Source organism: Ceratosolen solmsi, unplaced genomic scaffold (assembly GCF_000503995.2).
Source record: "Ceratosolen solmsi marchali unplaced genomic scaffold, CerSol_1.0 scaffold13, whole genome shotgun sequence".
Classification (NCBI taxonomy): Eukaryota; Metazoa; Arthropoda; class Insecta; order Hymenoptera; family Agaonidae; genus Ceratosolen; species Ceratosolen solmsi.
Window position 1 is genome coordinate 10,295,154 of NW_011948418.1, and position 24,750 is coordinate 10,319,903.

The following is a 24,750-nucleotide window of genomic DNA, read 5'->3' on the forward strand; positions in this document are numbered from 1 at the left end:
GGAAAGAGGATGGCCAAGTACGTACTTGATTTCGGAGCTTATGAACGAAGCGGTTGTGATGTTCCATCGTCACTGCGCCACATCGGATTTCAATCTTTCCGTAATTGAGTTTAGGTTGGGGCGGCAGGGGGAGGGGGATTTGCTTTGGCTGAACGCGCCGTTACAGCAATCAGTGACGATTTTCGAATGCGAACAATGGGGCAATGTGCAGGTGTGGTTAAATTTACAAAATTAAACAATATCGTTACACGAAACGCAATGGTCATGTGTAATTACACATAAAGCTTTTATAGACATCGATAAATTAATAAAAATTATTGCTTCTTGATGTTATGAAAGGAAAAAAAAATATATATATATATATAGATAAAAGCAATAATAATAAATAATGCTAATCGTATAATAGAAATAATGTTCTAATATTGTAAATTGCAATGGCATTTCGATTTTTAAAGTAACTGAAATTTAGTTATGTAATGGAAAATTCAGTTGAAAATCTTATTAATCTTTTTGCATCCCTCGCACAAATCATCAAATAAGAATAAATATATATTTGGGACAAAATAAATATTAAATGTGTACAACAGGTAGATTAAATTCAGTATAATTACCAATGTTAAACCAATAATCCAAAGAAGTTAACACTAATTATATGGAAAAAAATTATTTTGTCGAAAAATTTGCTAATAAAATTAATATAATTTGTAAAGAATAATTATAATGAAAAATCAATTATCAATTTATCAATGGAGATCCCATCTAAACTAATATTTACATTTTGCCCATAAAACGAAGCGAATCGCTATTACAAAGTCAAAACTAAAATACCATCTTTCCTAGTCCCTTAAAATATCGATATTATCAGTAAGAACCATATGCTATTATGTACGTCAATCACAATTGAAAATTTGATTTAAAAAGAAAAAGAAGCTCCCCAGATATGTAGGACATCTTCGCGAATAAAATAACGAGATGAGCCTTCGATATTCAGCCTGTCATTTACTTTCGGGTTGGTTTAAGAAATCCCTGTCATCGTCATAGTTATAACTCACTCTCTCCGTCCTCTTCTGTTTCACAGTCAAAGTGGCTACATGTGCATGGCCTTCTATAAGAGGGACGGCCACGTTGTCGAGCTCCAGACCGGAAGTACCGTCTCCAGGGCGGAGGAGGCATGCAGTCCGCCACACTACCAGCAGCACAGTATACCCTACGTCACCCTAGTCAGTGAGTACAAGAATATTAGACAAGAATTCTCTCTCTCTCTCTCTCTCTCTCTCTCTCTCTCTCATTCACTCACTCACTCACTCTCTCTCTCTCTCTCTCACTCTCGCTCTCTCACACACTCTCTCTCTCTCTCTCTCTCACTCACTCGATCACTCTCTGTGCGCGTGTGCGTGTGCGCGCGCGCGCGTGTATCTATCTATCTATCTATCTATCTCGCACATAGGTTAATGTGAGCGCGCACGAACCTACGTTCGCTCTTTTGTCTCATTCGGTATTTTTATGACGTACGTCGCGAACAAAGCACGCGAAAGAAAAGAGCGACGCTCGCTGACGGTTTTCCGATGATATGTCTCGAGCACCTATGCGCAAATAGGGCAGCCAAGCTTTGTTTAGTAAGCGAACGCCCGGAAAATGTGTCCCAGCTCTACTGTCACTTTATCCTGGCTTCCGAGAAACTCGCGAGCGCGGCTCCACGTCCATCAGTATCAGAAATCGAGCACTTATAATGGAATGCCGGCTGTGATTTGGCAACGACCTCGTGTGAATATTTTATTGGCATTGTGACGTTCATACGATGCTCCAATTTTTCTATCGATTGCATTCTTCGGGCTATTTTGTCTTTTTTGCATTTATCATTTACAATAACTTGATCGAATTATTTGCACAATGAATTACAGACCCATAATTCAACGGCATACGAATATTCACTTTTTACGCATAGGCTAATGAAATTCAAGCGTATAGATCAGTATTATAATGAATTTTAATATACAACAATTATACCGATCTTAAAGACTTTTTTCGCCTCGATTCTCCAAGGATATCAAAAGAATTTATGTTTACAAATGCATAAATACTTTTATTAAAATAGTGGTAAAACGAAAAAGTGAAATTATTTTGCAATATATATATATATATATATATATATATATATATGTATATATATAAAATTTTATGTTGATAAAATCAATTTAAATAAATTACAAAAGTGTAGTTTAGATTATTATTTCATAAGGTAATCCATATATTCGATGGAAAATTAATAACGTCGATACCCGCATTTACAAGAAACACTATCCACTGAAGTATCTTTCACCTCGACGTTTTTCATTGTAAAATTATTCATGACGTTATTGCTTGAGATATCGAGGTCGATTGCCAGGAGCCGTGGCTCGTAAAAATAATCTACGACAGCGCCCGGAAAATGCAAACATCTGCAAACTCGAAAGATCAGCCGAAAATAGAGTCAGATATCGCGAGTACAAAGTGGAGGGAGCAAGGAATGCTCGTTATACTTGGGAAAGTTGGAAAATCGAACGTCGAGTTTGCTACTTGGGACGATTTGCCTACAAAGCGCCTCCCCCCCCCCCCCCCCCCCCCCCCCCCCCCCCCCACCCCAAAAACCGCGGAAATTCCAAAAGCGAAATTGTAAAATCTCGCTGTGGGTCGCTTAGCCCTCTACCCTCCCTCAATTCTTTTGCACAGACACGCAGATGCGCGCGCTTAGCCACACGCACGCAAGTACCGAGCCGCGCGCGCACTGATGTACACGCGAAAAGTAGTAAAAAAGATTCGACAGCGCTGAATCTGAGGAAGAAAACTTTCGCTGAACGAGAGGTTTCGTAACGGAATCGGATTCAGAGACTTTGGTGCGCGGTGAGCGACTTCTGGAATGAGAAATAGATGCGAAGGCAGATAAGGAAATAACCGAATATATACAGCTATAACCACAGATATAAAGAACGAACGTCGAAGAATCGAAGAATGTTTAACTCGAGGAGATTTGTCAAAATCACGGAAGAGGGATTAGCTTACTTGGATTTAAAACGGTAATTGTCGGCGAGTGCGGGAGAAAATAGCTCTACATCTGGCCCGTATTAGCTCTTGCATTGGAAAGGGAAAAACTTTGTTTGGTATTTATTTATCTGTGTTATAAGTTTCCGACTTTTCTAATGGCTCGGCTATCTTTCTAAATTAAATTCCTGACTTTTGCTAATGCTATTGTTTTACGAATAATAATGCCTCGTACTACAATGATGTCATATTATATCGCCGAAAAGTTTCTCGATCGTTATTTTACATAATATTTAAACATTTTCTTTTTTTAATTTTTAAGCCAAAGTCAACAATGCATTCTTTTTAGTTTTTAAATTCAAAGATGAGCCAACTGCTTATATTATTATAGTTCACAATTTTCACCTTAAAATTATGTAAATAATATGAAGTTATTATATAGAGATAAGAATGGAATAAATTTCGAAAATAGTTGAACAAAAGCCCAATAGACGAACAAGAATTCTATGCTTTTACCTTAATGGCTACATACGTAACTCCCACTCGTGTGTTTCACGATAGATCCAAACGCCATTTAGCCCATAACAAGATGATGCTTAACGAAAACAAAAAAAAAGAAACAACTCGAGCTGAAAATGGTCATTTGTCAATCGAATCAATTCAGGAATCAATCGAATCAAATCAATCGAAAGGGACGTACAATCGACGTCGGCAAAAGTGGACTATAAAAATTGAAAATAAATTCATGCCTAAGTAGGACAATTGCGATTAATCACAATTCCTTCGACAAACTCAGGCAAACGCACAAAAGCTCATCAAAACTTGCTCCCACGCGTCGTCCACCAACTTCAACTCTGCAGTCAATAGTCGACGCTGTCTTCGCTCATTCCACGTCCTCGTAACAGACGTCGGCGAACGACAGGACACTTGGCCTCGGATTCGATCCGCGCGCACACGTAATCCCTCAGGGAATTATTGGATTCGGGAACGCGAGCGCGCGCGTGCCGGAAAAGGCTCGTTTCCGCTCGGCTAAAGCGCCACCGAGGGAGCGAGACTGCGGGCTTTTTTCCCACCCATTGTTTCGTCCCGGGAGATTTTCCGAGCGCGCGGCTCTTTTACGGATCGCGGCCTACGAGCTTTATCACGGAGCCTCGCGATTAACGAGATTATGCTCGTAGCTGTTAATTCGTGGCTCTTGACAATGAGCGGCCGATCGTTTAACGGGAAACGTTTTCGGTCATCGCTTAGTTGGTGTAAGAAGCCTCGCCTAACTCCATTCATATGCCTCTGGCTTAAACGAGCTGACATTTTCAGCCTGACGTCACTTCTTCCTTCACGACAACATTTAATAAAATTTACTTTTAGCAGCCGTATACTCTCTTGCCAATGAGATTATTTGTCATGTAATCATTAACAAAATATTAATTACCAAGCGTTTGACTCAATGCTGCATTTTCAAAGAGAATTTTATTTACTCGCAATTTTACATTCCATTAATTTTATTCGCCGAAATCTTGATCCCCAATAATGATAACCAATCGCACTTCCCTCAAGTAATCCCCAAGACTTTTAAGCTCTTTACAATATACAGGCGCTGGTTAACAAATATTTTAGTTATATCAGATATTCTGTTATGCAATTAAGATAGCATAATTTTGTTACAGGCTAAAAGCGATTATCCACGACCGGCTAATATTTTATCAAGGAAATAAGGAAATATGCTCTAGCGAGTATGAAGAAAAAAGCAGCGGATAAATTTTTCATTTTTTCAAATAAATTATGTGGTTGAAACTTTACGATTTCACCCTGACCTGTAAAGCATTAAGAAATATAAATTTTCTCAAATTTGATCCTTTCGTTTGCAATAAAATGTGAAAAATGACTCTCCTATTACAAAGGTACTCGTGGAAACGCAGTCCATTACATTTCCATGAAAAACAAAAGGGACAAAAACAAAACAAAAAAATTAAACAAAAAAAAAAACAAAAAAAAAAACAAAAAAAATTTCGTAAAATCACTTTTTTCCAAATTTATATCAATGAGAAGGATAGTGACTCGCAACGAAAGACACTCTCGGCATTAATGAAGAAGGAAGATTAAATCTTTCGTGTGAGAGACCTCGAACGGTCGCCAATGCTCCACGCTCAAATCATTCGTCCATAAACAACTCTCGTACTCTTTCACCCCCACTAGCGTAATACTCGACACACAACACTCACCGTAAGAAAAAGCTCGCCATTATGGGACTGGCAAACATTACCATGTGTATTCCCGTCATTCTCAATCACTTACGAACTCTCAGGCCGTTAATCGAAAACTATCGCTTGGATCGTCGTTACATGGTTGAGTACAAGCAGTGTCAGCTAGGAAGAAATTGATCGGGCGGGCAAAATCGCGCACGCCCCATTAACATCCCAACTGCAGGCAACTCGAAGAAAGTCAATGTTCATTTCTGCCTTTTGCGCAACAAAGGCCGCGAATAAAATGCGAATAGGGAAAAGTGTCTCCGAGATCGTGGCGGCGTTTCTCTTTTCGAACAAAGGCCTCGGCGAAGAAGATAAGCATCGGGCAATATGTGGATACTCCTTTTCTCATTGCGCTTCCTCTATCCAAGATCCTTTCTCTTCCTTTCCATTCGCTAAAAGTGTATTCGCACGAATTCTCCTCGACGCCTCGGCGCTCTTCTTATAATAAACCGCGCTGCCTTTCCAAATCCTGAATTACCACACCCCCCCCCCCTCCCCTCCCAATCCCATACCAAAATCCCCGCAACCTCTCGCTCTTTCGATTCACTTGTTTCTATCTTTCTCTCTCTCTCTCTCTCTCTCTCTCTCTCTCTCTCACTTCTTACATTCATTCGTTCTCGCTTTCTTCTTTTTTCTCTTCTTTTTTTCTCGCTCTTTTTTCTCTCTTGTTTTTTCTCTCTTTTATAGATGTCACAAAGGAGAAGGAAACGAGAAACGTCTGGATATAAGATGTTATACCCAGACGAAAAAGTTATTATTTTGTACGAATTATCATGAAAATGTGCGAGATATGAAAAACTTTTTAACGCATACCATTAGGATGCACTTGGAATTTTTCTATCTTTGCGCAATTATAATGTTTAGTCTTATAAGCAGATGCTCGATAAATTCAGCAACATAAAATTTTATTACTAAAATCTCAATATTCCAACAAAAAAAAATCATACGACGAAAATAATAGAAATAAATAGTGTAGCTTTAATAGTAAAAATTTTCTAAATAAATAAACTCTAGTAATTTCTTTCAGATAAATAAAAATATTAAAAAATTGTTCATACATTTTACTCCTTTATCAAATTAATGGATGCTTAAAAGCATTTTATTCTTTATTCGTAGTAAAAAAAAAAGTATTTCAATGTGAATGGTAGAAAATGATACATTCGAATCCTCTTATCAATTTTTTTTCTCTTTTATTTTGCTTTTAACTTTTTTTTTTCTTTTTTTTCTTTTTTTTTTTTTTTTTCAATACAATTTGTGATACGCACTCTGAGAAATGAAATGGCAATTAACTTGGATATACGATTAAGCTAGTAATCCGCGATGCTATCCATTAATCAATATTATTATTAATAATTCCTCGATAATTTCCGTTAGAATGAAACTTTTTTTTTTTGGAAATGGTATTCCATGTATTATTTTAAAACAAAAGAAAATAGTGGAAAAAAAAATTGCCAAAAGAATATCAATTATTGACACAAAATTGTGAAGAATTATAATACAAGAATTTCAAATGCAAATACAAATCAATTTAATTATCAGAATTTTTAAAGATTTTTGGTAGCCATTGAAATCTTTGGCTACACTTTGAATATAATAAAACTTCTCAAATTATAGAATAAATATGAACGATTTTATGACCGACGAAAGAATAATAATGGAAAAAAACTTGATCGTAGCCGTATAATTGTAGATATTTCTATTTAATATAATTTTAAATATTTTTTATTAGTAAATAAAAAACTTTATCCAAGAGAGTATTACTATTCTTACAATTTTCAATGAATATTGGGTACATTGAACATCTAACCAAAAGTTGAAGATGAATGGCTCTACATCATACGTATCTTCAAGCTTTTTATGGCTTTACTGCTCCCGTAAACCAACGAGCCCAAGTAAATAGATATGCGGATAAATTTGAGTACATCGACGAATACACATTGAGCTCTTTTTCTCTCAACATATTAAGAAAGAATATGAGGAAATGAAAAATTTAATAAACTATATTCGTTATGTGGAGTAGAAAAATTGTGAAATGCTAATTGTATGAAATTGTATAAGCACAAGGCAGATATTATGAAAAATTTATTATTACGAAATATTTTGGGTAAAATTTTTAAAATGGCATTTCTTATGTTAAGCGAGGTTGGCTGTCGTAAATAAAATTACAAGTCAGTAACGTTAAAGATGTGAAATTATCTGTTTAAATATCTTTGAAATTTAAATTCGATTCCAGAATTCAGAGACACTAACAAGAAACATGCATTACTTCGATTATATATTATTATTTATATTTTGCAGTTATTATTTATGTTAATTTTTGCGATGCTTACTTAAATTTTTCATATTTTAAATTGCGATTGAAATAAAATCTTATTTTATAACGTAAAGAAAATTTGCATCTTCTATTCTAGCATTATACAACTATTTGAAATTTGTATAATACGCTGAAAGAATATGGATAAGAATTGTAATAATAAAAAAAGAAGCATTTATTTTTCGTTCTATGAATAGTAAAATTATAATAATATGACTTCAGTGATAATTCGTTCCAAATATACTGAACAAAAAGACGGATAATAATTTTGTAATTATTATTCACACTTCTTATACATTATTAATTTGATAAAATGTATCGGCAACAGTATACAACAATAATAATAATAATAATAATAATAATAATAATAATAATAATAATAATAATAATAATAATAAAGATAATAATTGATAAAATAATAAAAATATTATATAATCAAGTAAAGTTACTTGAAAATTTATTTAGAGCTACTAATAGTTGAGATGAAATTTGATTAATTTTACAAAATTAATATAAAATTTCGAATTTCGTTACGGAAATAAAATCAATATAAATTCTATGCAAATTCTATTCGACCTGAATAGACCAATTGTTGTCGAATAATTAAAAAAACTGTTTATCCACGGTACAAAATATATTTCTAATACACTAATAGTTACGTAATTTTTTATTAACCTTAAATTCTGGAAAAACAAAGCATTATTGTTAAAAGTGGACTAATACATACATACATATATTTTAGTTTTTGCTACATGAGTCGTATATCCGTAAATATTTTTCATTTGTTTGAATGAACAATAAATAAAACTGATATATCTCTATTCTCGAATAACGTAGAATTTATTTTCAATCTGAGTGAAAAAAGTTTTGAAATGTTAGATTCTATAAACAGCCAAATATCATAAAAGTCGATTATTTTAAAAATCAACAAATGTTTCAAAAATTTTTAAAGAGTAAATTCTGACAAAAATAATTTTTATATAAATATGTAGGTTGAGTGGGGAGGGGGGGGGGGGCAATATCCATTAAAAAGGCAAAAAGAATTTTTAAACCCAATCGATTATCGCCTAGAGTCCATCCTCAAATCTTACAAAATTGTAATGTCATTCAATTTTCCTGCTCATAAATATTAATTCTAAGCATTGTAAATAGGTCAACGTGCTATGCACAGTGATTATATTATTATTTTTCTTCTCTTATTTTTAATTCTCATGGCCATTTAATATTTCGCTCGACTAGAAGTTAATCGCCGATAAATATATTTCAATGATTTTATAACATCGGGACTGCTCGAGTTTAGAAGTCGGCAAGTACGAGAGGGAAAAACATGCAACGACGTTAAGTCGCTCTTGTCGTCTTGAATTATAATATTATGTGAAATATCATATTCCGTAGGTAAATTTCAAAACATTTAGAATTACCTGGATTCTGAAAATCCTCTATAATTTTTAAACTCTAAATATAGACATCTTTAGTCTTAAATTATTTAGATGTGGATTTATAATACATGTTATAGTATCTCGATAAATGTCAAGAACAGATATGTGAATATGCGCATATATATATATATAGAATAGAAATAATTATTTAAAATGGAAATAAGTGTGGTAATTGAATTTCAACTTATAAACCGCCTGAATTTTCGTTATTTGATTTACGAGTCGTAGCACTCATTTTCCATTACCATTTAAGCTTTTTACAAGTTTCATCCGAGTTCATAAGTCAATCAGCAGTCTCGCAATATTAAATGATACTTTACTCGAATATTATCATCCCTCCGAATCCCACACATATTATCCAGCAACTCGATTCTATTATTTATCATCGTCTCCAGTCACCGTAAACATACGAATTTCCTCCGACATGTCGTTCCTTAAACTCCTTGTGGATAATTTTCAACTCCCGATATGTTGTAATTAGCGATCGAAACAGTCGGCAAAAAAAAATTGGTGAAGGCCAAAGAACAAGGATAAAAAATTTAGGCGGCCGATATCTCGAGTGGGACGGAAGATTAGCGGAACGCGGTCTCGAAATAACCCGGCGTCGACGTCGAAAGAGAGCTCTAGAGTGAAAGATAGCGGAGTGGGAGGGTAGCGAGGGGAGGGACGATAGACGCGGAGGGCGCGTTTTATGTATACACTCATGTGTGCTCTCATGATGCTCGGGAATAACGAGCTCGACTCCCCTGAGCAATTAAAGTCGACGGTCACGGTACCCCTCATGATCCATCTGCTGTCCAGCGTCACTAGTTCCCACCCCACACACACACACACACACACACACACTCTCTCTCTCTCTCTCTCTCTCTCTCTCTCTCTCTCTCTCTCTCTCTCCCTCTCTCGTTCTCACTTTTTCTGGTTGAGCACGTAGCCCGTAGTTGGATGGATACGTATGCGTATGCATGCGAGTCGATGGGCCACTTTGCCACATCTTTCTCTGGCGTCTCATTTTCTTTTTTCATTTTTCTTCCTTCCCTTATGTTCACTCGTTACTTTCGGGACACCGAAGGCAATTTGCGAAGAGACACGCCACTTTTTATTCCTTGCTTTTTCCAACTTTTTTCGTGGTCGGGAGTTAGTGTGGCAGTAGATCGTTAGTGGCCAGCCGGATGCTAACTTTGAATGTTTTGATCATAATGAAATTGCTGTTGGCCCCGAGCATTAATGCTTACCTTATATTAGTACTGAATTATATTTGTAAAACGACTACAATTTATCCCAGAACGTTCTTTAACTCATGTTTTCGCAGCTTCTGAAAAACAAGGTGGAATGTGCTTTAAGAATGCATTTCGTTTGCTTTCCAAATAATTTAATGCGATTTCAAAGTACCTCACGGTGTCATAATTAATTTTAAATACAGTAAACTAATATAATTTAATGTTTGCTTTTTCTTACATACATGCACACTTCCGCTGTTAATTACTAAATTAGATATTTTATCTTTATTTCTATTGCCCTCCGCTCATAATGGTTTATCAAATAATAGTTGAGCAAATATCTTGGAAGTTGATAAATTAGACTTTTGACGGTGTTTGAAAATTCAAATTATTTTAACTTTGGAAAGATTTTGAAAATGTTCAATTACAAACACACACACACGCGCGCACACGCGCACACACACACACACACACACACACATATATATATTTAATATATATTTATATATAATTTAAATTTAGCAAGTGGAATAGTTCACAATATACTGCTCACGTCTATACTAAATATAGCTCGTGATTTAATTTTAATTCATAATGTAATCAATTTCGAATACACAGGTTTTTCATATAGTTTCATATTATAATTACTCGTCAATTATTAACAAATTTCTATAGCTAATTAACCCTTCTTAATATTTATTTAATTATACCGAGGAAAAACGTCACAGAGCCAATACCATCGGATTTCACAACTCCAGTTATAAATGACTTGAATTTGTATAATATCATATTGATTATTTCGCTGTAAGGCGAATATTCAATCAAATAAGCAGAGTGGTTCTTAGCATATAAATATTTGGCAAATTATGGAATATTCAAAATCTATTCATAGCCTAATCGAGGATCTTGTTAAAAAATTATTCACTCATCGTATACATATGATCTAAGAAATGTATATTGAGTGAAAGCTATTTCAAGAGATAACTCCAACTATGCATTTCAATAAATTATATAAAAGCCAATATGAAAATCAATAACTAACAATAGATTATAATTAGCATGAATAGTATAAAATTTTAATAATTTGCAATTTATGATTTAATATTTGCATGGGGAAGAAATGATTTTATTTGAAATTTTATTCTACTAATTACGTAAATAATTTATATTGGGTAATTATTCAACAATATAGTTGGCATACATAAATGCTTAACTACAAATTTTCATATTATTTTTATTACTTATCTATACAATTTCTTACTTAATACGTATTACAATTTGTTTACAATTGATTTATCATTTGATGTGAAACAAATTTGTAAATGCCGAATACTGAGATTAATTTTTCATCCATTTATCAATAGTATATAACGTTATATATTGTTTTTCATACAATTATTAAGCTGCTTATATATCTAATAAAGCAAATTATAAAATGATTGATGAATTTCGTATCTCATTATAATTGAATTAAGTATTATGTACGAATTATCGATTCACATTAAAAATGAATGAAAAAGAAAAGAAAAAAAAAAATCTAGTGAAAACCTTAAAATATCAATATTTTGATATTATAAAGTAATATTTCGATCGATATTAATAAATTTTTCATCTCTTTGTAACCATTATTTTTTCTTTTCTTAAATTTTTTGTTTTTTTGTTTTTTTTTTGTTTTTCCTATTGGTTAACTTTCATGATGTCCCATGATTTCCTATACTTTACGCTAAAATTTCAGTTTTATTCATGACTACATTAAATGCACTATAATTTCGTTTCAATATTGAGATCATTTATTAGTACGTTAAAGGGTAATAAATTTTGGAAAATGTAATTCTATATTCTCCGAAGAATATGGAAATTCTATTTGATATTTTCTTACCGCGCAAACTGTTTTTTCTCTTTTTTCTTTATATATTATTTTATTTCCTACTATTATCATAATTATTAATGTTTTTTTTTTTTTTATATTTAATTAAATCGACAAAATTCAATTTTATTTTATTACTCTTGGAAGGAATTTTGAATCTCGTGCTTATGCAAAACTTTGAATTAAAACAGCATCAAACACAAATTACAGTTAGACATAAATACAATAAGACACAAGTTCACTCTATAAATTTACATAGAAATAAAAAGAAGTCTTTGTTTCATTGGAACTTCCGTGGTGTATTTCCTTCCATTCGCAAAACTACCGAATCAACGGCCCTGGCGGTTGCATATTATTCTATTCACGCAGCCCACGACTAAAATACGTAATGACTTTGCGATTTTACACTGACTAAACGAAGTATCTATGCATCCGCGAGTCTATTATACGTTATCCATAACATTAATGAAACTGACAGGAAAGGAAGCGTGAAATCAAATAGATGCTCTAAGGATAATGCATAAGAAGCTTGAAAGAAAGTGAAAATGTGCGAAGCCAGTACCTTCCACAAACATGTCTGATGAATCATTTCAAGAAAACAGAAATGCCACATTTAATACGAAATTGCTGAAGGTTAACAAACGGATGGACGATTGCAAGAGATTTTTTTAAATTCAAATTTTCAAAATGAGGACATTTTCACATGTACCTATGTAAATGCTCGTTTCGGCAAATTTAATTAATCTGGCCCTTACATACTTACGCCGTGAAATTTCAGTCCACCAATGTAATATACTGACTTTATTATTAATTAGATAAAAACCTCCCTCGCGCCCAGATATACCTAGTTGAGCACTGTGACAACAATTATCATGTCAAAGGATTAATTTGATTAAAAGCACGAAGGCAAAAGCACCGCAAAATGCGTTTCATAAACAAACGCTTATGTTTAAAAAGAGAAGAAAAGAGAAGACAAGAAGAAGAAGAAGAAGAAGAAGAAGAAGAAGAAGAAGTAGATGGGACATCTGACCCGTCTGACTTTAAAAAGAAAAATACATCACAATAAAGCGTGAGCGAAAATTGAAATAAATATTCTATGCGGGAAATTACGGCTTCTCCTGGAAGCTCCGCAGTGTGTAATTCGAAGTGTTCGCAATCAGCATTTTAATTTTATGCCCACGAAGGGCTTTTGCCCGTATATCTTCTGTTCGTGACGAGCCGGGAAGCAGTGAGCATATCTGTCCGCAATTATTTATCTCGCGACTGAAAAAAAAAAACAAAAAAAAAAAACAAAAAAACAAATCGAATGGCTCGCAGCCACCCAAGAGACCGGATACCAAAAAGGAAAGGCTGAAAAAAGTACGAGGCGCGGGCGATTCACCTGCTTCAACGATTGGAACATTACACGAGTCACGCCCAGGTTGCCGTAGTCGCGGTCGACTCGTCATCGCGGCTCGATTATTGTCCTCCGCATGCAAAGTGTACGTCAACAGACTTGCAAAATGCGCGGCTCGTCGGGGAACCTTTGTATTATATTTTTAAATCAGCGTGGCCGTACTGTAAATACTCGGCTGGCGAAATTTGCATAAATACGCCCCGACGCGAGCGCAAGGGCCAACACGAGTAGGGCGTGCACGATGGCTTTTCCTTCACGGCCACCTTGGAAAAATCTCGCGGGACCGTCCAAGAGAATATGCTAATAGTTGCCCTCGGGAGCGAGTGGGCCGCTCTGACTCTTGAAATCCCGTTTAACGAATGGAGGTCGTCCTCGTCGAAGGAACTCGCCTAGGGACTTCCCTGAATGTCGTCCAATCACCGCGTGAAAGCGGCGATCCTTCATGGCGTCTCGCCCACTTCCACCCGCTCGCTCTGGCCAGCCTACGCGTGTCCTACGAGCGTTTGTATCGAGCGTCCGCTCGCGCGGTCAGTCAGATTTTAAACAAATTGCCCTTACAGTCCCACCGGGTTTTGAAGAATATTTTGCGAGGTGCGCACCTAGTCGAGTCCTTTCCACGTAGAGTGCGATTGCGAGACACTTTGACGGATGCGACGCGTCACTGCTCTTTCCTCTTTTCCTATTCCGTATTGGCAAATTTGACAAATCGAGTCAGTCTATTTCTTACGGGCTACACCAACGTATTCCTTTTCTTTCTAAATCTCATTTTTCTTAAAATACTCGACCTCTTGACTCTCGATTACGTTGACTTCGTGACAGCGAAAAAAATCTTACCCCCATTCCATTCGTTTCCTACCTCCATTCGCCATCCATATATACGGTACTGACGCTGGCTACACCCACTCAATGTTTCACAGCTTTTGTCAATTATTAATAAAAAATATCATCGCATCGAAATATTCCAATGAACATGTAGTGATTAATTTTCTAATTGATCCAATAGAGTCCACCATCGTAAAATCATTATCGTCCGCTCGTCCTTCCACTTCTATTTTGCCAACCCTTTTATTAGTAATTTTTTTTTTTTTTTTTTTTTTTTTTTTTTTTTTTCATTCGTCTCTGTGCCAATATGTCGCTCTCTGACTACTAGCCATCGTCCACTGGGCCGCGCTCGGCCACTCGCGACGATATAACGACGACCTGGGCATACTAAGCCGGACAAACCAGCGCTCGTCGCTGAGGTTCTAGCAGCCTTTCCACATGGCAAACATTTACGAGATAACAGCAATCACCGACGTTACATTTCTAAATCCTTTTCAAATCTTTGCCTCGTTGTGTATTGCGGTATTCCGCGTTTCGAGCCGAGGCCGTTTCATTGCGGATACGATAAAAATAAAAAGCGCTTCTTACACTTTCTGTACACGACTGTATTGAGGATAACATTGTTAAACATTCAAAACTCCGTATGTAATGAGATAATACGTCGGCTGATAAGTGAATTAGAATTTATCTTGAAACGAGGCTTTATTTACTTTATTGGCTCGTTGCAGTTTTTTTTTATTTATTTATTTTTTTTTATTATTTTTTTTTTTTATTTTTTTTTTTATTTTTTTTTTATACATTATGAAATCACTAATTAGACGTATTTCACAATGAACTTTACGTCTTTAAAAACATCCTCTATTTACTATAAATTAATTCGTAATTCTCGGGATTATAAATATGTTAATTATTGTGTAAAGGAGATGCATTGACTACACAATTAAAATATTAAATGTCGTTATAAAAATGGCAAAATCTCACGTTCCATCATAATAATTGAAACAGGCATTTTTCGTTCCTTTTAAAAGGCAATATCACTTGTAGTAACATCTAATGCTTTACTATAGTAATCAATCATGTTTACGGAACTTGGATTTAATATTTCCAACTAGCATCTATTGTATTTATGAAAAAAAAATCCTGACCGTCAATTTCAAAGCAGCATGGGCTTAAAAAATATGATATATGCGCATATCAGATTTATAACATTTATATTTTAATAGCTTAAGCATATGAGGAAATAAAAAACAATTTGGCTAAATTTGATGGTCAACGGTATGTCAAAGGTGAAGCGCAAATTTTTTTTCAATGTATCCTCATGAAACTTTATCCGCCCAGCCTTTGTAAAAGTATATGTATTTCGGATGAAATTACATTAATTGTAGGAAAAAAAAAAATAAGATAAGAATATATATATATATATATATATATACTTTTTTTTTTAGGAAAAACTGTAAAAAAGAATTACTAATTGGCTGGTATAAAGTTGTATACGTGATTTCCATTCCCGTTTCAGTAACTTGCAAAATCGGTTTAGTCTCTTCTTGACTATATTTTTTATTTAGTATTCTTCTTGTATATACGGGATTAATCTTTCGTTTGTTCTTTTTTACGTATCCTCCAAAGAGGATTAACGGGAGTACGTGTGCATAGTTCCTACTCCAAGAATTTGCGAATAACGATTTGTAGTTGTATTAATATTTATTTTATTTACCCGTTGCATCACGTTGATGAAATTTTAATAGGAATATAGAAGGCCCTATGTTTATAGTTATAATAGTAGTTTGTATTTTTTAGTAAAGAATATTTTAACACATCTCACTCTTCGACTGATAATATTTATTAGTTAATTGCGGCATTTAATTGTGTATGGAAAATTTTCATAGCAGAAACTGATAAGAGAGAGTAATTCAAAATTTTATATTATATTATAGAAGATCGGATACCTTTGGAGCAATTTCCTTTTATCTTAATCTTTCATAAATTTCTCAAATGAATAGTGAAAATTAAAAATAAAAAAATTTTTTATTTCCAAAAAACTTGTTGATTTTACGTATTACATGATGTATAATAATTTTTCTTAGTAAATTTAGGCATTCAATTTTAAATTCATATATTTGTACACATTGATAATAAGTGTACTTGAAGGAAAGCTAGATAGTATTATATTAAATTTAGTAAATAATATCATTCTCGACGCATGAAAGAAAACCTTTTAATTACAATTCCATTTGCAATTAAATTATTATAAATATTTATAAAGTTTTTTTTCTTCGTACTCTATAGAAATTACTTTGAATATTACTACAATATTACTATATTATATGTATCTGTCACTCTTGAAATATTTTGACAAATGTTATGAATGTACAATTACAATAAATTACTTTTATTATTTTAATTAGCTTTCATTGTTAAATGACATACTTCTGTTAAGAATAGGCAAAAGAATTTTAAATTAAATATAAAAATTTTGGAAACTACGTTTTTCGTATGTTATATATTGATAAGTCAAATAGGCAAATGAAACACAAGATGACATGTAACTCTAATAATATTTTTATTTTTATTCTTCGGTCCATCCTCATTAGTACGTACTGTTTCATATCCAACACTTTTTTTAATTTGTCAAAAAAAACAAATAAAAAAAATTAAAATCCTAAATTTCGACAATGATGGTCCTGAGCCAATGCCACATCTCAAATAATTGCTATTTCATGTTCATTTAGGAAATGTTGAGAAAAAATAGACCGTGTATTGTTGAATGAGCATTGAAAAGCGACTCATTAACGGAGAAAAGAGTAAACCGATATAACGCGGACGATTGTTGATATTATTAAAGCGCTTAATTATAAAGTGTGTTAGCGGTGAAGGGAAAGACAATGGAAGGCGCCATGATGCCACAGGCTAAGTCTTATCAAGAACACTCAAATTTTATTTTCATCCGAAGGAGCTTACGGGGAATAATAATGTGATCTACGGACGGTAGTAAAATGGGATTATTACGCGATGTAAAATAAAATATCGGACTAAAGCCGGAGGACACAGGCGGACTATAAAATTGATCTATTCTCTTCTCAACCCCCACCCCCGCTCACCCCAATTCTCTTACGCTCTCGCGCGCGCACACGCAAACACACACACACTCGCTCTCTCTCTCTCTCTATCTATCTATCTCTATCTATCTCTATCTATCTCTCTATCTCTATCTCTCTATCTCTATCTCTATCTATCTATCATTCTACCATTCTCTATGCCTCTTTCTTTCACCACCTTTCTCACTTCTTTTCTCCTCCTCCTCCACCTTTATCTTTCTTTTTTCAGCTATCTATCCACTCATCTATCTCTCAGTGAATATAAAATTTATCCAACTTTTCTCTCAGTTATAAAATCCGTTACTAATTTAATTACGAAACATCAAGTTTAACAATTGTTTTTTTTCCTATAAAATTTGCTTCTGATTCTTAATTCAGCTCCACTTCAGCCACTAATTTCAATTATTTTTCGCAAACTAGCTTATCTCTTGTAAATGATAGTTTTTCTTTATTCATACATTTTCTTAAATATAATATAAATGTCTTAATAAAAATCATATTGAGTTGAATATTAAAATGGATGATAATTTAAATTATTATATTTAAATATTTCCATATTTAAAAAGCTTTAGCATACTATAAATGAACTGTAAAATATAACGAAAATTAAAAATACTTTTAACAAATTACGTATAACTAATTCATAATAAAATAACACGTTATAAGATGCAATTGGGTTCGCTTCTGTAGAATAAGAGCAATTTAATAATCCTAAAAAAAGTTTATCGAGATGAACGACTATAAAACTTAAAAACTCGCTGAAATAATAATAATCCTATTAAATGTCAAGAGTTCGGTAATTTAGGATTAAATTTCTCTTCCGGAGAAATGAAAGCCATGCATCCGCCCTATCCTTACAAAAATCAAATATTCAAGCATCCAAAACTAATGGGAAATATTATGAACATTTGCATGAAAAATCCAGACTATTGTCAATACCAAAGTCACCGAGGTAAACAAATGTTAACGTTTTTACTTAAAAATACATTTACAAAGACTTCATTTTCTCTGGGTAATGAGATATTTCGTTATTTTGGCTTTCTTTTTTATCGTCGTTGGCTTCTTCAGAATTTAACTCGATAGATAGATGAAACTTAACGCGATGGCGAAAGTTGCGATACGAGAAAAAATAAGAGCATTATGATGGGCTCACCACTACTTATTTGTTTATTCCTTAGATACCGTCAATATATATTATTCAACGAAGCTATGAAACTTTCGCTATTATGAATTAAGTTGATGTTTCGCACGATCGATTATAAGTTGAATTATAAGCTTATAAAGATAGCCTTACCGATCGTTGAAACAAATTTTTAAAACTTAAAAACAATATTGTAAGCCACTAAAACTTTAGTCAGCCTTTACATTACATTTTCTACATTTACATTCATTACTCATTATGAAAACCCGTCATTATTATTCCATTAAATTCTAATGATTTACATCATGTAACTTTGCTGTGAAAGAACGAAAAAATAAACATTTTTTTAAATATTCAATAAATCTAATGTAGTTCTTCATATTCTATACTTTTCAATTAATCTCTATGTTATATTTTATAAATGTAAGAAAGTAAATTTTTGTTACAAAGTCATATATTCCTTTCTAAAATTCAAAATAATTCTAATACAATACATATTTAACAATTATAGATTCTCTACTAATACAAATGTATAACTGGTATAATATGGAATATTTATTTATTGAATTTAATCAATATTTATATACTGAAATAAAGATGTTTAATAATTGTAAATGTATGGATTTTAGAATTCATTTTTTAATGTACAAAATATGATTTTCGTTAGTGTGAAGCATGATCATTATTGCTAATTTCATAATAAATGATAGCTGTCGTTTAGAAAATATTAGAGTAAAAGATTAGAATAAAAATTATTAAAATTTATAAATTATACCCACAATAATATATCTGTTTAAGTAGCCTAAAACAAAAATAATCAATCATTCGAAATGCAAATGCATGCTTTAATTGGAAATATTATTTCATATGAAAAAAATATTTTTACATATAATAATATGTCCGACGTTAAATAAACTGTCAGCCAAATAAATATTTGTTAAAATACGTATTGTAAAATATGCAATAATTACTGCTTTGAGGCTGAAATAAGATAAAATGAAATTATGAAATTATGAAATTAGTCTGAGTAACCTCGACGTCCCACCTAAGATATATTGGAATGTGATAAAAGATTTATGTTTAACGCACACTAGGATTATTCATAGACACTTGGTAGAAAATATCGTCGTAATTAGGTGCTCCATATGTTAATTAGTATTCGAGCTTGACGTTTACGAGTTGGACGAGAAATAGACTTTAAAAAGTCAAGAACCAAGCAGGAAAAGACCACAGAAACGAGCCGCACTTCTCGTTGAAAATTTTTAATAACTCCCCCCACCCCCACCCCCACCCCACCCTCCAACCTTCGCCTCCTCATCCTCCGTACACAGCTCTACGGGCGAAAGTGGAATGACGGCGTCAAAGGAAAAAGTCGCGAACGCTTTCCAATTAAGCTATTCCCACGCAGCGTGTAATTTGTCGGCTTTTCCTCCTCTTTTTTTTTTCACGGCGAGATGTGTGGCCCGAGTAAGTAGAAGGAGCCCGAGTTCGGTCGGCCGTCCCGACGTCAGCAGACTCATTTTTCATATAAGTTTCGGAGAAAACAAGCGGCTGCTGGCGCGCGTAAATTTGAATTTCGTCTTGTCGAGGAGCTGTCGTCGAACGGAGGCCGAAAACTAGACGCCTCGAGAGGGTCTGGGGCGCGAGAGCATATGGCGCGAAAATCCGAGCGATTTTTCCAGTGGGCCGCTGCCGGCAATCTCCGGCTCATCTCGACCCGTTCGCTCAACGTGCAATGATGAGGCTTGGGGTTGGAGAGCCGAGCCAAAGTCGAAATGGAAATCTTTTTTCTTGTGGGCCGAGAAATTTGATATTGACTGGGTCTAAAGTTTTTCAGCCGAGAGCAGTGGAGAGAGTATTTTTTGCCGGCTTATTCACTTTCCTATATAACGCGCCAGAGATAATAGAATTTTTTAATATTCCGTAACATTGACTGCCAGCCGGACTCTTTTTAATTTTAGCATATTATATATTTTTCACATAATTATAATTGAGTTATTTGATAATCGGGCTTTGGCCTTTTTTTAAATTTTGAAAGTGTTTTCGAATTATTATAACAATGAATTATTTATTAATTTGAAAACCCTTTTATGAATAATACAAGTCAATATTATCGGTCTTTCCTAATTATTATAACAAAAATATTATTACGGGAGTTTTAATGCTCATTATTGCATTTTAATGTAAATATGGATGAAACTTTATAGAGTGAATGATCTGTCCGTCAATTAAAATAATTCATTATGTTGCTATTATTCATAGGATATTTATTAAATATATATCAAATGAATATATTGAATTTAAAAATGATTATAAATCATTACTTTACATTTCATAATTTATATTTCACATAAAGTATCATCATTCATCATCGACATATTTACACGTACGTCACAATAATAAAAATTAATTACTTTGTACCTTTAATGAATTTCCTAATGAAATGCTTGTGCATAAAGTGAATTATTAGCCCATCGTCATCTCTGTATAAAATAATACTTTGTGTAATTAAAAATATTTTTTAATACATTAGAATTTACGATACAATTTTAATTTTACACACATTTTATTGTTTCATCGTTAGAAACAGCGATGATAATAGTTTTACCTCGGCTTGATCGATTTTGTCTAATGCTAACTCTTAAGTGAAGAATTCCAAGCCAGAAGAGATATTCTTCGTAAAAATAATAATTTCAAAATAAACACTATATTATTTCTTTATTGTTTTTTTCTTTTCAAGTAATCTTAAATTTTTCAAATCTTAAGTAAATTAACTAAATTAACTAACTAGAAAAAATCTAGAAAATTTAATGTTTTAAAACTGTTTAAACTCTCAAATATATAGTTATACGCTAAAGAATTGCAAATAAATCCTTAAAATTGACGGTAAATCAAATATCTCCTCAAATCAAACAACAATTTATTTCCTCGTCTGCAAATAAAAAGAAACATCCATTCAATCGAATACGGTGTCCCTGAAGGATACCGTGACAAATAAAATACGTTGTGGTAATACTTGCGAGAAAATACACATCCTGAGATACGAGATTCAAAGCTCGTCATTTTATCGAAGAGAGTGCGCAAGTAAAAAAAGCTTAAGGAAAGCCGAGAATTTTCCTATTGCTTTGTGCTAGAATTGTTGATGCGTATGAGAAATTATAATTGCATTAGTAACAAAAGATTTTCTAGTATTATCTTCAAGATTATGATGAATTTAGTTGAATAAAAGGATACGGTTGCTCAAGAATTTTTTTCACTCAATCATACACTCCAATGAATAATTTGACTATTCATTTATTCAACTGTAAAACGTCTATTAATTTTATCGATTCTTCTCCTCCTTTTCCTTTTCTTAAATTATCTCTTATTTTCATTTATTCAATTATTAAGGAATATTCAAGTATTGTAATATTGTGTACTATTGATTTTATTTTTTCTTTACGTAGTCGCTTCTCTGACACAATTCTATTTTCAATCTACCACGCTGTGAGGAATTATTATTCCGTTACTATCTCCCGAAATATGATTATTTCATGTATCATATTTTATTCACTGATTCTATAAATAACAAATTTAGTAAATTGAAGGCGAGTTCACTCGGCTGATTGTAATAATTTTACTTCATATTTAATAATGATTTTAAGAAAACTGAAAAATACAGTGGCATAAGTTGATGATGAAAAAATCATATAATCCTATGATATATATATATATATATATATATATATATATATATATATATATATACACTATGATGATAATAATAATTATTTGTCAGAGTGATAGAAGATTGTTTTTTTTTATTTATTTTTTTTTTTTATTTCAAATAAACTGATCGACTCGTATAGTTTCATATATTTCATGACTATTTCATTTCGTGTGTTACGAGTATACAAACACTATGCTAATTGAAGGGTAATTTATTTCTTGCCTACTAAACTAATGTTAAAATTTCTTAATAAAGTTTAGTCAATTCTACTGTTTATGACTACGAATATGCATGCTTCTCTCTTAAACAAGCAAAACAAAATAAAATTTAGAAGGATGAATGACCCAGATGAACTCACCAGTGGCAACGCGATATTAGTCCCACGGCAATCGTTCAACTTGTCACTTAGCTTCAAGCTCCCTACTGCGAGCTTTAACGTTAGGGCTTTTCGAATCCTCTCGCGAATTCGACATCATTTTCCCGAGGCGTATCGGATCTTACGAGGAAATGGAGGTAGGAGGCAAAGCAAATACACCGGAAGTAACACTATTTGAAGTAGAATTTGTTACGAGGGATGCTAATGTAACAAAACAAATTGGATTAGGGATTGAATAATTGTTGCGTTTGAAAATTCCGATGGCATTGTATTTCATAATTTGTAAATGCAAATTTTTTTCACCAAGTACATTGTACATTGGCTTATTTGTATGAAAAATAGAATAAAAGATTTATTTTTATAGCAGCCGTTTTTCCTCTTTACGATGTAAATACTTTTCTAATAAATTATAATTATTATATAAATTATACTATATAATGGATACAAGCTTACAGATTTTAAGAATAGCCAAGTTAATGTAATTTTTAATGTTTTTCCAACACAGTCAATATATATATATATATATTATTATGAATGCAAATTGTTTGGAAAATTTTTAAATAATTGAAATATTTCAAATGAATCTAGTAAAAATTCGTAGAATCAATGGTAAAATTGAACTTTGAATAATAATAATATTGATAAAAAAAAAAAAAAAAAAAAAAAAAAAAAAAAAAAAAAACATGAGTAAGAAGAAAAGTAATAGATAAGAAACAGTGAGATAAGACAAATTGAAAAATTTGTAAAGTATAAAATGAACGTTTCAAAGTGTTGAAAATAAATGTGTGCAGCGAAACGTACAAATTTCTTTCAGTGAAATCATAAGAAATATGAATCCTTAACACTTTTGAGATGTAATTATATAAAAAAAAATCTATTTACGTTATTGCACTGTTTACAATTTATATTCAGCCATAATGATAAAGTTACCATGTCATTATAATTAAAAAAAATTGTATAATTATATTCGAATAATCAATGGTAAATAGTTAATAGGACTAAGATAGACTCATAAGCCGGTAAGTATAGGCACTATAATTACTCTCCTGGGCGCCTCTTCGTATTAACTCGGCTAATGAGTTTTTCTTTGGATATTTCTTGATTTCTCGATTATATTGTCGACTAATCGTAAAAGTCTTCCGAATAGACACTTATTTATCGTGTCAGTCTCCGTAAAGGCCTACGGATGAAATTACCAAGAATAAATATAGTGTACGACCAAAGAGATGTAATAATCACTTCAATAAATAATATGGTAAATTAACTTTAACAAACCTATATAATGCATTTAATAAAACTGCTAAATTGTATGTCCTCAATTTTATGTTAAATAACGATTAAAAATTAATACAATATATGTTTCGAATTATTATCTGTTATTATTTAATTACAATTTAAAAGAAAAAAAAATGTAACTGTATGAATTTTGCAGGATGCAAATAATGATATTACGTTTGTGTTAGAATGGCTAATATATAGTAATTGCCCAAAGTAAATATCAAAGAAATCGTTTCATTTCTTTATTTACCTGTTGATCGATGTATTTATTCAACAAATATGAATTATTTACCGGGAATTACAGGCTATCGACTAAAATTTTTTTCAAAAGGAAGCAAAATATGTATTTACTACTGGTCAACACTTAGGAAATATGTAAATTAATGTAAAGAATAAAATAATTAAAAAAATTTTTTTATAATTTCTTTCATTAGACGATAATCCATCATCTATAATAACTACTTTATAAAAGTTATTCAGCAGGGGAAAAAATATTATAATTTACACTCGCCTGTCTTTATACAAGAAAAATAACATCAGTGAAATATTTCTCTATCAATACAAAAGTATTATATGCAAATGTAGTAGAATGTTGACTATGCAAGTTGCAAATGGAAGTTATGACTGAAATACGATAAATAGCAAAAAATATACCGCAAGACTAACAGCAAGGATTAAGAAGAACGAAATACAGCGCGAGAGACAGTCGCAAGTGAAAAATGTCATGTTCAATCAACCGGACGACCCCTGGCACTACTGCAGCCGGGACGAGTGAGTCGCGAGTAGCGTCTAGTCATATCAGGCGCTTCGTTATTCTTCGAATAAAGTGATC

General features: G+C 32.7%; 1 protein-coding gene across 1 annotated transcript in view; it reads left to right on the forward strand.

The window, feature by feature from the left end:
• The window catches only part of LOC105360309 (uncharacterized), a 186,574-nt gene that overhangs the window by 122,939 nt on the left and 38,885 nt on the right, over positions 1 to 24,750 (forward strand). The window contains exon 7 of the mRNA XM_011497187.1: positions 1,079 to 1,224. Coding sequence (XP_011495489.1) covers positions 1,079 to 1,224 — 146 coding nt within the window. The remainder of the gene's footprint in view (positions 1 to 1,078; positions 1,225 to 24,750) is intronic.